We start from the raw sequence: 17577 nt of genomic DNA on the forward strand, positions 1-17577 counted from the left end.
CCCCATGCAGTCCCTCCTTGCATCCACTGATTCACCCTCCATTCCAATGAAGGGCTCCCATTGGAAGGCCATCCTACTGGCAAATTATTCAAAATACGAAACAAGAGTGTTAGCCCTCTGTCTGAACAACCAAACCCATCTCTTATCTGCCCATAGCAACCTCCATTTGGACCTCTTCAGATCCCATAATTGGAACCGATATCTAGTTTCCTTCTTATGCATAGATCTAGCTGCTACTAGGCCAATGCTTTATCTTCAAAAGTTACTGTCCAACTCCACCAAACAAACTCATGTAGACTTGCATATCACCCTTGAGACTCGCTCTCCCCTTCCACGTCATTAGATGACCACAAGTTTTCCAAGCATCCATAGTAGAAGTCAAATCCGAGCCCTGAATTTTCACAGGGAACCAAGAGCATAAGGTATCATACCATGAAAGCTAATTCCGAGAACCCACCCCTACACCTTTAGCCACTTCAACAAACCACTTTAGGCGCTCAACCCAAGGGCATTGCATTCAATACTCTAGGCAGCCATTCAAATACTCTAGGCAACCATTTACACAGTAAGGCAATGTTCTTCTTATCGACATCTAAGGTTTCCAAATCCCCATTGCTTTTAGAAGCCTTCATAGCCTCCCAAGGAAGATAATTCCTCTTCCTTTTCTCTCCCTCCTGATCCCAAACAACAGCCTAAAGCATTTTCTCAATCTCCTCCCAATGGCTCTACTTGAATCTCCATATGGAAGCCAAATATGTGGTAGTGGCGGACAAAACATGTTTGACAATCAACGCCCGAGCATTCCATCTCATAGTCATGTTAGAACCAAGCCTTGATTAGGGTTAGTATAGGAGTGGTTAGTAAGGTGCAATGTGGCATTTTTGCATGGAGCTAGTAAGAGCGCGTGACTTCTCCTTCGATCTCGGGCTGATTTGCAACTTACCTCCCGATTGCTCATCCTACATGGTCACCTACATCCTCCACCGAGATATATTTTCCTACATGAGCACTGTGGCTAGTTGTTGTAAGACAAACTCATCTTTTGTTTTATCGGGTTTCTTTATGAATACATGAGGGTCTTTGTGTCTCAGTTTCTTAGCATTCATCATTTTATGCAGTTTCTTCATGTGGTATTAGAGCAAACTAGTATAAGGGTCATGAGGATGGTTCGAGTGCATGCATAAGGGTCGATTAAGTGCATTGGGCTTTAGAGAGAGAATCAGTTTCATGCAAACAATTTCAACATAGATTTCTACGCTATGGAATCCAAGGCAAAGGCGATGAAGCTCGTGACATTTATTGGAGCTATTTGACAGACTCTTTTGGCTAACTTGTAAAAGGGAAACGTTGGGTATAAATTGGAAGGAAAGGAAAAGAGAAAAAGCAAGTGAAGGTGAAGGAATATGGGGAAAGGTAGATGAGTGAAAGAGAGGAGAGAAAAGAGGTGAAAGAGGTGTGTGGTGGATGCACCATTAAATAAAAGTGGGGGCGTGCCTATTTTGGCAAGAGTAATATAAAGGTGGTGTCATCCAAGAGACAAAGAGAGCCTCTATCTTTAAAGAGAAATACCTAACAAAAGACAACCATTTAGGATGTCCACAACAAAAGACAAAAACATTTAGGACCTCGACAAGGAAACAAAAACCTTAAAGCGTAAACACATTACTACGAACGCACACTTATGGCTCATACTAACCACAATTTCCATGGTCAAATTAAACAAATGAAGTGACTCCAACTATGGACCTAAAAACCAAGACATCCCTTAGGACCCTTGAAGGGCCCAAAAATTATACATGGAGATTATCAAACCACATATCAAAAATGGGAGCGACAAATGGAATCGGTTTGATTATCCATTGGGTTTGCTCCAAAAAAAAAAGTGATCTAATGGACTAGACGAAATTTGGACAAATTGAATCGGTTTGGTTTGTGCAAATAAAAAGAGTATTAAAGTTGGGAGACAACGGAAGTTCATCGACGGAACGTCGTTGATGGTTGCTGTGGTGCCAGAGCCGCCTTGTGAATTGCCGGATCGCATACCACGCAAATTTGTCGTAGGAGCACATCAACTACACTCCCTGCCTCTGCCTTCATTTGCCTACTCTGACTGTTCCACAGATGGATCGCCACCGATTCCTTCATCATCTGCCGCACCTCCTTCCAGCTCTCTGTCTCGTCCCTGCCTGTGCGGAACAGCTTCTGAATTCGCTTCCAATCCACCGGATAGAACACCTCCGGTCGTAGCACCTGGCAGTCCCCGCCCCCTCTAATGCCAAGCTTCTTCGCCCTCCTCACCACCCTCGACACCAGATAGGGGCCGTTGTGCCCCCACCTGTTGCCGTTGAAATTTTGCGCGAACTCCCGCATGAAGCCCAGCAGTAGGGGGTGCCTCCTGTCGAACACCATTGCCGCGTTATTGAGGCGACTCCACTTGCGCGAGTTGTCCAGAGTCTGGGCGCCGATGGCGTTGGCGAGAGACGCGAGGCTCCGGCGGAGTACGAACATGTCGGTGTCGATGTAGATGCCACCGTATTTGTAGAGGGCTGCTAGCCGGAGCAAGTTGGAGAGGTTTTGGGAGATAGAGACTCTACCAGGGTCGATTCTGCCCTGGCGAAACTCGGAAAACCATCGATGGGCGGGGGTATCGCGGAACAAGAAGGGGAGGTCGGGGGTGATGGCAGTGACGCGAAAGCCCTTGGATGCGAGTGGGCGCAGGAGGGAGGAGCCCTGCGGGGAATCCAAGGAGCGAGAGAGGATAACGAGGCAAGCGTTGGGATGGAATTTGAAGACGCTCTCGAGGGAGAGGCGTTGGCGAGCTCCGAAAGACTGGAGGGGCGAGGTCCAAGTGACGAAGAAGTTGAGCTCGCAGGGGCGACGACCACGATCCAGAAACGCTTTCACGCGCTTCCCAAACTGTCTCGAACGAAAATCCGACTGCAATATGGCGATCCTTCCCCAATTCCGTCTCAACCATCTTGCTCTCGTGCGCGCCAGCTTCTTCTCTCTGACGGACATGCGCCCGCTCTTGAGGCGTCTGTTTGCCGGCTCGTCCGTCTCCTCCACCTCGCTCATTTCAAGCTCCTGCATGCCCATCGATCGATCCTCGTCGCTTGAGCCAGAGAGTTGCTGTGGTACCCCTTCGGATCCCTCGCCTTTCTCCTTATGCAGCGACGCCGCCCCCTTCTCTGCGTCTCCCCTATTCTTAATCTCAAACCCCTCCAACGTTGCATTATCGATTTTTCTTGTATGCCTTCCTTCGGCGGTGCTTGTAAGGACTTTTGAAGAATCATCTTCGTTGGGCACCCTCCTCTCTAAACCTGCATTGTCTTTCCACTTAATCTGGCCCATGACCCCGATCTCATGCGGTTCTCCTTGCTTCTGCCCTTGAGTTTTCTCGCGCAGCGGCCTACTAGTGTCCCTGCTGGTTACTTCTTGCTCGTCATCCAAGTCACCATTCCCTGTATAACTGCGAGCCGGCTGCGTGCCTGTTTCTTCAGCAGCTTCCGGCGAGAAATATAGCAGAGCACTTGCGGTGTCACGGTAATCGGACGGTGTAACGTCTTCTCTCCCCTCTTCAATTCCGGTTCCAAAGAAAAACTTCACGGCCGGTTGCACTACCCTTAACGGATCGTGAACTGTATAAACGGAAAGCTGGCCGGGGAACTTAGGGGAAAGAGCAGCGAGTGAGGATGAATAGAAGGCACCGAAGGAGTGTATTAAAACGATACAGACAAGGCTTCCAACATAGACGCCACTAAGTAATCTGCTCCTGGACAAGCCCGGCATTGGTGATTTCTTGAGTGGCTTGTGTACATGGCTGGTGGACATGGGAGAGGCGAAGGAGCAATGCTCCGGGCTAAGGAATTACTGAAAGGAAGTCAAGCATGAAACAAAGATGGTGCACGAACGCACGTCGTCGTCCCACGAGGAATGTGGGTGCATGCAGAGGGAGCTCACAGGAGTAATAGCAATCTATGAGGCTGAGCAAGAGTTGCTGCTGGAGTCCTGTGGAGTAGTGGTAGTACGCACGACCTTGCAGATCTATCATATACTGGATATAGAATACGATCGATCATCGATCCGATGCACGCCCCTTCGTTTATGTCCCTCGGGGTCACACTTGCCTCGTGGCACTATTGGCACTTTTTGGCTCGCTCGAATTCTAAAATTCATAGCTTCAAATCTAGTGGCAATCTTCAATCGGGATCAATTTCAACGCATCTCTAATCTTTGGTAGAAAATTCCTCCCTACGCCTCTCCCGCTCTCTGTGTCCCTCTCCCACTCACGACTCAACCCGGTAGCTCCTCCCCAGCCCTTGACGATCAACCCGTGATCTTTGGAACGAACAAAATACAAACTGAAATAAGCCAAATCCTGCAAACTAAATTTGGTTGCCCTCCACGAACTAAGGCGAGCAAAAAATTGGCTCTCGCACAGCAACAGCGAGTTATCCTCTTCTCTCTCGTGTTCCACTCAACTCTCCCTGCCCACCGTCTGACCCCCTCGTGCTTAGAGCGCCACCCCCCGCCCCCCTCCTCCTCTCTCTCCCCCCCCATAAACGTATGCCCCCCTGCTCTCTATATACTCGCTCGGGAGCAAGAAGCTTCTAGGACATAGTTTTTCTAGAATCTGTCACCGCCATTTGCTTAATATTTTTCCCCTCCATGAGCCCACCTCCACAAGTAATTAATGAATTTTATTTTTAGGAAGATCGTGGGCACCTATAGGCTATTGGCCATGTGTGCTTATAGTGCTTTACGAGGGTAAGTTGTGTTCGACGAGTCCTACTATTCGTTTGTGGGTGTTCTTGGATTTGGTCTTTGTCTCATGGCCATACCTTCCACTGGAGAAGATTTTGCACTTAAGAAAGAGGGGAACTAGATTGTCCATCTGCATGACAATAAACATCGGCCCTCCTATTCCAAAAAGCCATAGCTCTTCGCCTTGATAGTTTTAGATTCTGCACTTGTTGCCTTTTCCTAGTGTTGTGGCCATATTTTTAATCCCGATTTTGCAACAACTGAGATTATGAAATGGTGAACTACTCTCGAGTGTCAATGGATTTTGTGTCTCCTTTTCTTGCTTTTTAAGAGATTTTATCTTGGTGAACTCCAATAGGAAGGGAGTGGAGATGTTGTTATTGTTCGTGGTTTTTTTAGTAGCGATGACTTAAACGTGCTTATGTGTGACTCAAACGTGCTGCAATGAAATTTCAAATTTCAATAATATTTGACTCTCAAATGTTGGTTCACAATGCAATAGTTGACTCTGAAATATTTGTCTGGAATGCAAATCAATGTTTACCGTTTCAACCTGTTAAGATGATTCAATACCCTTGCCCAAGGCATGTTTTTTGGAGGCGAAATAATAAATCAACCCTTGTAACCACTAACCACATGAGCGTGTTTCTAGAGTTATAATCGCCTAAGACATGATTATGTCTCTCATGGAAGGAATCTATTGGCTTGAAATTTTAGGCTAACGTTCTAACATGGTTTTCTCATCGGTTTCTGCATCATCTCTCTATGTGTTCAGGGCCTGTAGTATTTCATGCAATATTACATCCTTGGCTTTGCCCATGTGGTGCTCTCTCTAATAGTGTCTTGTAGCATTCCATACATGCTATTCTTTCTACATGGTTTGGTTACAATGGGTCTATAGTATATGTTCTCATAGAGATAGTTGTTGGATTTGATTATGTGTCAACCGAGTCTGTCGATATTGGAAGGTAGATGTTAATTATGATTTAGAATATTTGATTTATTTTAGTGATCATTTTAGAAGAAATAGTTGTTGTTGCATATTTTTAATACATTAAGTATTTTTTCAGCAAATACAAGTCATACAAAGAAGAATGATGGAGATTGTCCTAACATATAAGAGAATTCAAGGGCACTGGTTCTGGCAAACTTTAGGCCTTTGAATCCGAATGCACTTCCTGTGCTTTGGATTGGAAATATATGCGAGTGCGTAAGTTACCAGTTCACATTCCAGGGCAAAGCTCTCTGTAAATATGGTACATTTAAAGCTACGAATTTATCGTACGCTGTATACATGAGTGTGAACCTTACTGACATTGGCTGCTGTCAAACAATCACGCTTCATGTGCCCCACACATATGTGGCTAAAGTGAGAGATATCATTGAGGTTGATGGTTTCTATAGGATAGAAGAAAGTACCACGTGAAGGGGACACCTATAATATCTCTTTACATGTTGATGCCACACTGATCATTTTAAAAGCAAAGCCATTCAATAGTCAAATCTATTTTCATATTGATAGGATCATTATTGCCTATGTGCCTTGGGGAGCAAATCAGATTCAATCTACAAGCGGTATATTTACTTCCGTGATGGACACCATCGCCTTTGTTGTTGTTAAAGTGGACTTGGACAGACCTTCGTGCGACCAAATCATTGTAGCTGATGGACCAAATCCTGAGGATCGAGCTACGGTACAGATGTGGTGTACTAGTGCATTAGTCCTAAATTGAGTTGCTAGATGTGCTCAATGCATTTTCTTTTATGCAGCTATCTTTCATTGCTAAGCGAAGGAATACATTTTCCTGACTCATATAAGAGTTTATTGATGATGGAGTTGTGATGTACGTGGCCAAGAGTATTTTCATTCATGCGTGGCCAGCATTCATTGGGTGTATTTGACTTCACGATTCTAGCTGTTGTCCCTGAGAGTAGTTTGCATGAAATTTTGGGAGAGGCTTTTAGGCATCGGGTGTCAGAACTTGGATATGGACACAAGGTAACTGAAGCATCAAATCATTGCTGACTGGAATGATTCATGTGTACTTACATATATTCTTGTCATGTTGTGTAGGTTACCAGCATTCTTCAATTCACAAATCTGAATGCACCCCTAGTGGAATAGCAATGTGGAGCTTACAGTAGTTCTCATGTCACGCACGATCCATACAAGCCTTTCTGTTTCCGCTATGTGAGTGGCGAGCAAATTTCTCCCATACCATCATTGAAGGGGCGTGTTCTATTTCAAGATGGATCGCAAGTTCACATTCAAACTCACGGAGCCATGTCGATGACCTACTCGGACGTCACTGTCGCTTTATTGATTATCATTCGCAGAGCGTTGTGGCCACACAATCTCCTAATGGACACAAAACCTTCTAGACAATTTACCATAAATAGCTCAGGGTTCATGACACGCTTTGAACAGTCAGTTTACATAGTTTCCATAGACATTTACTGTTGGAGTCTATAGCTGTGTCAGGTGTCTTTTGGATGACAGATTTGTAGATGTCTTTGTTGACAGATTGCAATTGCCATTTGGGCTTTAGAGACAATCATTTGTGGATTCATACTATATGCATAGTGCATTTTTGGATTTACAACAGATAATGCACCTCTTTTTTTCCTTCTAGGATAATACACAAATGATATGATCAATGATCCAATGGATTTGCAATGTTTGCTTCATGGCGGTATCCTTCACTTTGAAGTCTTGTATTTTTGTCATTACAGCATGTAACATTAATTTTGAAATCAATGATTCACTATCTGTTGGACCCCTTTATTCACTTTTCGACAGCGCACAGAAAGATGTGGGGGTGGCTTACTTATGTTCTTGAAATGTTAATTAATGGTTTATCATGTTCGTGTTACGCTGTGTAAATTTGTAAGTCGTATGCGTAAAATCGCTTGATGTGGAAGTCCACAGTGGACACTTTTTGGGGATCACACAGGTGCCAAACCAAACTGAAATGCCTCTTTACATTCTGTAGCTGAAAATTGAAATTCATGTCATCATTCTGTTGTTCCAGTTTTTAGCATATAAGACTGTTGCACAATAGTCAAGGCTGAGCTGTCACAGATATCCTAAAGGCCATGACTAATGATGAATTTTAGTGAAACAACCAACCCTTTGGTGTAAAGTCCATACACCGTTTTAAACATGATCAAAAGTGGCTAAACAGCTTTAACTTTCCAATCTCACTTTGCTTTCCCATTTGAGAGCATTGTTTTGTCTACAATTTTGGTTTGAAATACATACACAACACTCTCATATCATTGTGTTATTACGTAATAGATACATGGCATGATCTTATTTCATATGCAAAGGATGCCCAGTGCAACTCTCTCTCTCTCTCTCTCTCTCTGTGGCAGCACTCGTAACAACAGCTCCCGTCTAGCCTCATAGCAACTCCCGCCTCTCCCCCATTGCAACAACTCTTCCTCGTAGCAGCAACTCCCATCTAGCCTCGTAGCAACAACTCTACAGGATTCCAGCCTCCACAGGTCGCTGCCACACAATCCGAACGGTTCACCTCTTAAGTTGCCTCTTCAAAGCTTGTGTCAATTCGTCTCAATCCTCACAAGTCGGAGTCCAAAGGTCATTTCGCAATCAATTTTGCTGCTACGTCAATTCGTCTTATTTTCCTCTCTCACTTCAACCACCTTTCTTTAAAATTCATTTCAAAAAAGTCTCAGAGGCCCAGATGTTCAGCCCTTCCCTAGGGTTGATCCCCCAAGGGTTAGTACCAACAAAGGGTGCCCAATCCACACATGCCCACATGGAATTTCCCGAGGTCAAGACGTTTGCCTCGACTCCATCGACAAGTTCTCTTACTCAACGATTGCTACCCTCCCATCAGCTTTCTCCTATGCAAAGGTTCAAAAAGGCAAGAGCAAATTTATTACATACAACAAGAAATACGAGAGCTCAAGCTCCAATTGCAAGACAAGGAGAGCAGTGAAAAATAGGAAACCATGGCAAAATTACTGCACAAATGCAAACTAATCTCCAACAACACCACAATTGGTCTCCGCGGTTAAGGAGAGATCACTAATCAAGTTCTATCAAAGAAGAGATGATTCCGATGCTAGCAATAAAGTAAATAAAAATGATCTCTATATGAAAGTACAAGAGCAAGAATCTAGGATTAAAAAAAGAATGATCTCACGCATTGGAAGGTTGAAAGATGGTTGCCTTCATGAAGATGAGCAAAAAGACATAGATGAAGAAGGAAGTTCCGTAAGTTGAATGGTATGAAAATGAAATAAGCAATGTCAACCGAAATGGCACACAAGCACAGGTCTAATTCAGAGGGAGGGCAACAAGAGTTAAAATCCTCTAACAAACACATAAGCTAAAGGGTACAAAGATTTGGATATAAAAGGAGCGCACCTTGATCTAGCTCAAACAGAAATATCAAACTTACCAAAGTCAAGAAAGCACGCAAAGCAAAAAAATTGAAAGTTTATAGGATGGGCAAGTATTGATTAGAGACTAGGATTTGATGAGTGCTATGATCACTTAAACTTGTATATTACGTGTAATAATTCTTTAAATGCCTACTTTTTTAAAACCATCACGGAAGATTCATTGGCACACCATTGTGTTATGTATTACGTGTAATAATTCTTTAAATGCCTACATTCACTCTACTTATCACGTAGTATATGATGCAAACACAAGCTTAGATTTGAAGAGTTTAAAAACTCATCTTTACCTACTGTTTAACCAGAAGGCATATCATACACGCAAACAACATATGTTCAGAGCAAACTCATCAAAATTTATCATAAGGGGAACAGCCCATCTGCACGGAGTAAGATGTATTAAAAAGGATAGGATATACACTCATAGCATTTGCCAATTTATGGCACCTTAATTTAAGGCAACCAAGAGAAACAGCTACTGTGCCTGCCAGATATGGAATTACATCTGTACCAATAAATGAATATGTTCTTCCTGGTGAGGGGTACTCAATGCACCCAAGCTTAGGTGAGCCATGAAAAACAGGCACTCCTTGCTTCCAGCATTTATCTTGCTGCTCCGATTTTGAGTACAATTCTTCAGAAGTTTACGTCCTACATATATGTACAGTGAATTCAGTCAAAAAATCAATGATTCCCAGCTCATCTGGAAGAGTACGGTTGCTTCAGCACATCCTTCGCATAGCATGGCTGAATTTGGTGCAGGCCAACTGTTAATGCAAATTTTAGCAATGTGTCATTCCATTCCCCTACAAAGATGGTGTATGCTGGAACCACGCTCATGGTTGAAAAACCCAACTTCTTGCACAGGGGAGAAAGGGAATACTACTATATAGGTAAAGGCCAGAACCTCCAGATTTCGAATTCATATCAATACACATCGAACAAGACGTATCCCCAAGATCCTACAAATAAAGCCAGCAGCACAGACATGGTTCTCTTGGCATCATATAAGCCATCCTGCCATCAGATACAAAAACGAATTAAATACTCTCTAGTCCCAATATTTTGTTGAGGATGATGTTTCCAGAAATTTAAACAATCTGATTGAATAATATACTGAAGTCCCATCGCAGCACATTTGTTGTAGACATATCACCTTACACCCCAGTAGCGACACTTCACCATCACACCTCTTGGAGGGCTATACTCAAATCTTGAGCAGACCTTCCTATTTCACCACCTTTTCTGCAAAGTAAATTTAAAGATTTGAGGAGTTCACAACAAGATTATGCACTTTACCCTGTGACCGCTTTCAGAATAATCATACTATAGTCCAAGCAAGTAGTTAAACGTGACTTGAAAAAGTGTATCAAGTTGTAAGCGGTGCCTGCTTTCCACAGACTTAATTCCATAAAAATATGCAGCAAAAAAACATGAAACTTACATACAATTGAACAATGGTCAAGGCAACAGGAAAAAACCAAATTATATACTTACATGCAGCACATTAACATACAACCTTAAGATAATGATACAACACCTAAAGTCATTGCTCCTCCTAAAAAATAGCTAGCAATCAATATGTGGAAAGAGGGAAATTGTTTGCCCCCACAGTCAAACATCCGAAGCCTCATTTACATTATGATATCCATGTGCAAAAAACAACTTTACATTTATGAAGGGCTTTTGATTTCATAAGCCTTCCTCCATGCAGACCAACTGACCAATGTATTGTCTGAAAACCGTGTACGGCATTATACTTAGACCCATGAACTATGCTGCAATAGTCACCGTCCATGAGAATAATACAGTTAAGAGGTACGTAGATGAATTGGAAGACAAATGTGAGAGGTAGTTTGAGTTTACTGGAAAATGTATAGTTGATTGACTGTTAAAAACAGTCCTGCAGAATAATACTGTTTGAAGCTGCTGTGATTGAGATGTGTGGACAGTATACCTTGGCTGAACCAGGACATTGCAGTCCATGAGTCGCTGTATAGCCGACCTTGTTACATGTGTTGAATTAACTTGGGACAGGTCAATGCTTCCCCCTTCCTGTCCACACTCTCAAAACACTACCCAATTGAGGTTCAAGGTAAGTAACGACAGCTTTTAATGGACATGGGCAGAAGGGGAGCAAGCGAATTATGCTGCCAAACTCAGTAAGCAAACACAATGCGATTATCATGGTGATAACACCTACGGCTCCACCATGCATAGAAGAGTTTCTGAAGCCTTTGCACACCTTAGCCAAAACCATGTCCCCCTCAACAAAAGCATCAAGTGCCCTTCACCCTTTCTCTCTTGATGATCACAGTGACACTGGTGCGATGTGCAAAGCACCAAAACTACGCGATTTTAATGCGGAAGTTGAAGAAAAATAAAGCAAAGAGACACTAGTTAAAGAGCAAAGCTGAGATGATTTGCGCATATTAAAATACAAAGAAAGAGAGGGTTCTGTAAAAACGGACCCTGAACCGTAACTGAGATTAAATGCTTAAGTGACATGCGGCCTGTAACGTCTACGGTCCTAAAAATTTTATTAACTCATAAGCTAGAAGACCATATATACCACAGCTTAGCTAACATCATGTTTCCCATTCAACCCCATTTATGCAATACTAGCAGTTTTGTAAGTCTTCATTTATCAAGCCAATCACCAATATATTGTTAAGTAGATATAACAGGCTGTAAACTGTGAGGTTAATATTTAGACTGGACTATTTGATAGTATGAATTCCACTGCAAAAGACACCATTCCATATGGAAGGTAATGCGTTAAGAGGACCTTAGACAGAGGAAAAAAACAAGACGAATTTTAAGGCAGTTCCAATTTCTTTAGAAAGGTTAAACACCTAGTTGTTAGAAACAGTTCTGTAGTCTGATTTCGGCTACTAAGAGGGTTCATTTGATGAAATCAAACTAAATAGAGAATATAAAATGCCAAGTCTGTACAAAGCTGCTCCAATTGAGATGGGTCCAGGTCCATCTTTGCTCAACAAGGCCACTGCAGCCCGTTCTCGAACAGCCAACTTCTGAATGTGTGTTCAATTAACTTGGGACAGGCCAATGCTTCCAGAACTCTTGCTATCGACTCTATTAGAACACAATCCATCGAGGATCAAGGTAAGTGCAACACCTTGAGTGGAAATGGGTCAGGAAAATAAGCAACTATAGCTCAAATTATGCTGCCAGACAACGTCAGCAAACTCGAACAGACCAACAAGCAAACTCAACACAAATGAAGAAATGTTAAAAGATATCCCTCATACAAATATTCCCTTGCTCTAAAGCTCTGGAATGCATAGAAAAGTCCTCTTTGCACACCTTTGCTGAAGATTGTCCCCTTCAACCAAGGAATTGCACATTCTTTGTCCAGTACAATGTTAGACAGCCATTGGTGCATGACCATGGTGCATGTGACATTCCCCTCTTTTGAACTCGTAGATAGATGGACTTACCGCCCTTCTTCTTTTTGTCACCACTAGTAGAGGACTCACCTTTGGTGGAGGAACCACCTTTGCCTTTCGACCCCCGTAGCTCGTGCCTGACTCGTCCTTGGGCTAGGGCTCACAACGGGGTCACAGTATATGACAAATGGGTCAGACTGTGTGTCACCATGCTCCATAGTGTACGAGTACATGTGACATTCCCTCCTGCTTAAATTCTGGATGATGATACTGCTAAGGGATTGAGTGCATCTGTGAAGCAAATGTGATCGTGCTGACCACCAATTGGTGCTCAAAACTTGACTGTCCTCCCAAAGAACTGAGGAATAACACTCTGGCACTGGGACTGATCTGGTACGCTCCAAAAGGCTGAAGAATGAATGTTCTGTTATGATAACACGGCGGCTCAATAAAAACTCCTAAGAACCGGTACTGCCCTGAAGACTGGAAGCCGCACTGCTGAGGCAGACTGGAAGCCGCATTGCTGAGGCCAATCATCCCACCGCGCTACTACTGCGAACTCCTGATCCTTAGGTGGTATGGCACTCCGAGGTATGGCACTCCGATAGGCTCCTGGACATAGGAACTGCCTGATGTCTTCGTGACCTGTTGATGACTGATTGAGCTGCTGAGGAGGCATTGCACTCTGAAAGAGTCCAATGGCATGAAACTGGCTACCAACTATTGGCATGCATTCTCTCCACTAAGGAAGATACACCGACATAGAAATGCTAGTGCTACTCCAGGAGCTGTTGGGGTAATGAGAAAGCCATTGAAGCTAGGCAACCAAAACTGAAAACCTGGGAACTCCATAATACTCATATGCAATCCAGGACAGTGGGGAACTGCTGTCTGCATGACTGCAGTAAGGGAAAACTGGAATGAACATGTCTCCTCTGCTGGTGTGATACCTGATGAGGGTAAAAACTCTGCCACCCTTCTGGAATCTGGCGACACCATCCAATGGGATTTTATCGCTCAAACCATGCAAGCTTTGGACTTTGGTCAGAAATTGCAGCATATCATCTTTTGGCTCTACAGTGACAGCAAAGCTACATGCATCTTGTCCGGGGATACTTCTGAAACTTGGACACTCCATTCGTTCAGTCCGCCAGGGCTGTCCTCTCAATGCTATTCTATATGCTATCGCCACACATCATATGCTTCAATATGTTGACCATTTGGTGGCAACTGACATGTTACATGGCTTGCATATTCCTGGAAGTCGCTCTTTAGTTGCTCAGGCCTATGCAGATGATTCCTTTTTGGTGCCACAGAAAGGGACCTTTCTTCGCTTATGTAAGCTGTATGGCTTGGCTGCTTGCCTTCATGTCAATTTTCAGAAATCTCGTTTGTTGCCTTTGCATTCTAAAGATTGGCATACTCTAGTATGGCTAGGGGAGATTGTCCCACCCAATCATATCCCTGCAGAGCACTCGTTGCCTGTCCCTCTTCCTATACTCACGACACAAGAGGCACAAATGGATTCCATGCTTCAGGAATGCATCTAAGTATGTTATGTCTCAGTCTCTCAAATGAGAAGAGAACCAACCATGTACCCCATTAAAAGTCATATACAAACTACTCAACAGTCATAAATATAAGATCAGCTTAACCATATAAGGACATAACATTATCACCATTCCACTGTACCTTAATAGTGGTGTAAGGGTTTGTCTTATGCTTTGCAGCTCAATGTAGCAAGCATTACAGCGCTCAATCCTGCACCACAAGCAAAATGTATGCCATCATCATAAAGAGGTCTTAAAGATATAATTTGAACAAGAAGCTGTCTACTTTACAAGCTACTCTCAAGGCAAGTAAGCTAAGTGCATGTATGCCTGCTACCTTTTACATAAAAATGTTTAACCAATCACAAATGAGCTATAAGGAAAAGGGTATACTGCTTGCCACACTCGAAGCAAAAAAATACAACAAGAGAAACCATAGCCTAGCCTCTCAGTCAGGTATGCTACAAACGGTGCTCCTCTACCCCCAGACTGCTTCGTGCTCTTCAGAGATCTTCAGTGGCTTTTTCATAGGGGATGAGGGACTGGATTCCCCCTCCCTTCATATCTGGCCCATCCAGCCCCAGATGTGGCCCGACTTGAGGCAGGCCGCCCTTGCTTTTAGGCATCCCATACCTGCGACTGCCGACTTCCAGAGCCACCCCACTCTCGCCTTGTTGAGCAGCCGAAATGGCCGTGTATCTTTTCCATGCTTCAGCCCACAAATACCAGTTTATGAAATTTTTCTTTGAGAGGCATCAACTGAATTGATGATTCAGATGCTCTTCAGATGCTGTAGTGGAAAACTTTTTCAACATCCATTATTTCTGATTCTAAACTCTGAAACAGCAAATAACAGCCAAGTATGCTGACAGATCTATAAGTACTTCTACTTTCCATGAACATATACACAGACAACTTACACCAGTTGTAGTGGAAAAAAATTTCCAGTGTCCATTATGCCTCACAAATATACTCCAAAACAGCACAAAACAGCAAACAACAGCCAAGTATGCTCCAGTCCAGAGCTACAATTTCTTATACTTTCCAAAAATATATACATAAAGCACTTGCAACAGTCTTATGAAGCACGAACACATAAAGTAAACATAATGCAGACTAAGAGCATTTACCTCTGCTCTGCATGAAGATCGACCCCAAGGGATGGTGATGCAGTGCGTGTTGTGTGAATAATCTGACCAAAATTCTTCACCAAAAGAGATAAGACTGCCAAGGCAGTGCTCAAATATCTGCAAGCAAAGTGACAGAGGATACAGATCTCCCTAAGATCAAGCAGAAATAAAATACTCATAAAGAGATCCCAGTCACATGAAACTTCCCAAAACAATATTATTAGAAACTCAAACAAATTTTTCCTAAAGCTAGCTTCAAGAGCCCCTCCCATGTTTTCAACAGAGCCTTCTCCTTACCTGTCCAGGTGATTGCTTAGCAACCCATTGAGCAATGGTAGGAGCAAAGTGCATACTTCTAATGTGAAGGCATCACTTCGGTCCACCAAACAGCTAAGTACATCAACCAGAACCTACAGAGCCAGTTTTCAATATGAGAAACTTTTTAAGTTCTTGCTGGCAATTAAAAAACCAGAGGGTGATACTAAACAGCTGGGAACATCATGACCGTCAGAGAAGTAAGATCACATGCATGCACTTAAGGATACCCACAGAATGATCTGCCATTTTCGCCATTGCCTCCACAGCACCTCTCAAGTCATTTTTTGTCCAGAATCGCCTGCTAACCTAAAAATAACAAAGTCATTTTACATATCAATGCACACTACAAATCAAAAAAACAACTCTCTCTCTCTCTCTCTGTCTCTCTTTGTGTGTGCATGTTTCAGGTTGCAAATTTGTAATGCCACCCCATATTTCAGAAACACAGAAGGCCAAACATGAAAAACCCCCTTTACCCTTGAAGAGATTGATAGGCAGCCGATCATTTGGAACGATAGTATACTTGATGAGCATGGCAGACCACTGGGCACTTCCCATTATATGTAGTGGTCTAAATGGGAGAGAGGCCCCGCCTACACAATAGGCACTTGGAAGGCTTTTATCAGGCTACCTGAGGATCAGAGGCTAGAGTCCGTGAGTCACCTCAGAGGGGTAGCACGCAAGATTCAGCAGATAGATGTAGGCATCCCGGTGGAATGGACACTTGAGATGCCTATTACTTCCACCACTTGGATGGGAGCTTTTTCGAGGACAACAATTCCTCTACAAATGACTGCTCTTCGAGATCTCGGAAAAGATGCTCTAGTCTTTGACGTTGGGGATGGAGGTATACTCTCTATATCCACGGATGGTATTCTTCTAGAGGTTGCCTTTCAGCCTGTCAAGATTGCTGGTTTTGTGGACCATGGAGCGGGCTTGCAGTAGTACTTAGACCCCGACCCTCTGCTCTTGGCCCTGGGATCCTGGAGGTGGTAGTTATATGGAGGTGCACCTATTAGGTACTTGCAGTGGGACCCAGGAGAGTGGGAGTGGATAGATCATGGGCACCGAGAGAGGGGGATTCCCTTCTTTCGTTTCACGGTTGGTAATGCCAGGAGATTTCAGCTGAGCAGTAGAGGTTGGATTCCCTCCAGAGCCCCCCATTGGGATAGCTTCTTCATCACCGCAGATTTGCGTAGAAATTTCTGGAGGAGGCTCTGGAAATCCCTAAAAAATAGAAAGATCACTCTTTTTGCTACCGGATTGAGATGGCACTATCAGCCCCAATCCTTTCTTTTTGGCTCTTGAGCTTTTCATGCACTGCATGGTGTATTCCCGTATGGAGCTTGCTCTAACAGTATTCTTTAATACTTAATAGAAGTCTCTTTTTTGCCCAAAAACATGAAAAACCCTCAAGGATCAAGTGCCATTGACTACGTAATAATAAGCTCACATGCAAGGCACATACTCATAAGATCTCAAGATTTAGGAGGAGACTCTTGAGTCTCACCACAGAGCAATATCTCTAGGCACCATAGGGACAAAGAATGCTGCAAAAAAGCCAAAAATTACTGCATGCCCAGGCTGAGAATGGATTACAAAAAAGCTCATATTTAGGTGAGAGGAAATAGAGACAGTAATATCACAAACTCAGCTGCCCTCTACTTGTCACGCAATGAGCAAATGCTTAACAGAAATGCTGCAGATAACAGCCCAAAAGTGCTTTACTAAAAGCAAGGGAGGAGCATAGGAATGCCCTGCAACCACTAGTATGACAAGGAAAGTAGAAATGCAAATAAGGCATGGAAAACAGCAGATAGAGCTTAGAAAGAGGGCAAAGCTCCAGCAAGCCAAAAGCTGGTAGGGAACAAAAACATAATATTCTCAAGAGCAGACAGCTTGAGAGTTTTGGGAGCTAAAACAAAATCCTAGAAATTTTTTTCTGGAGTTACATGGCAGTAAACCTCAGGAGAG

At 43.4% G+C, this 17577-nt stretch overlaps 2 protein-coding genes across 4 annotated transcripts in view; both read right to left on the reverse strand.

Moving 5' to 3' along the window:
- Nucleotides 1-1974: 1974 nt before the first annotated feature.
- LOC147892311 (uncharacterized) lies at nt 1975-3867 on the reverse strand. The gene has a single exon (XM_087388905.1). It carries the CDS (start codon nt 3829-3831, stop codon nt 1975-1977), a length of 1857 nt encoding a protein of 618 aa, XP_087245031.1. The 5' UTR covers nt 3832-3867.
- A 5716-nt stretch (nt 3868-9583) lies between these two features.
- The window catches only part of LOC147892312 (katanin p80 WD40 repeat-containing subunit B1 homolog KTN80.4-like), a 99703-nt gene continuing 91709 nt past the window's right edge, over nt 9584-17577 (reverse strand). For 2 of the 3 annotated variants that reach the window (XM_087388646.1, XM_087388644.1), the window contains exons 14-19: nt 15835-15909; nt 15583-15695; nt 15286-15402; nt 14298-14366; nt 10352-10440; nt 9584-10212 (exon numbers count right to left, since the gene is read on the reverse strand). In XM_087388646.1, the coding sequence (XP_087244772.1) occupies nt 10380-10440; nt 14298-14366; nt 15286-15402; nt 15583-15695; nt 15835-15909 (435 nt within the window). In that variant the 3' untranslated portion in view covers nt 9584-10212; nt 10352-10379. The remainder of the gene's footprint in view (nt 10213-10351; nt 10441-14297; nt 14367-15285; nt 15403-15582; nt 15696-15834; nt 15910-17577) is intronic. The other variant, XR_015542482.1, reaches the window with a different exon arrangement.

Source organism: Dipteris shenzhenensis, chromosome 17 (genome assembly GCF_047967505.1).
Source record: "Dipteris shenzhenensis isolate YYH24624 ecotype China chromosome 17, Dip_SZ_1.0, whole genome shotgun sequence".
In the NCBI taxonomy this organism is placed as follows: domain Eukaryota; kingdom Viridiplantae; phylum Streptophyta; class Polypodiopsida; order Gleicheniales; family Dipteridaceae; genus Dipteris; species Dipteris shenzhenensis.

Coding starts and splice junctions, on each gene's coding strand:
- LOC147892311 (XM_087388905.1), bottom strand. CDS start 3,831: ATGTCCACCAGCCATGTACACAAGCCACTCAAGAAATCACCAATGCCG.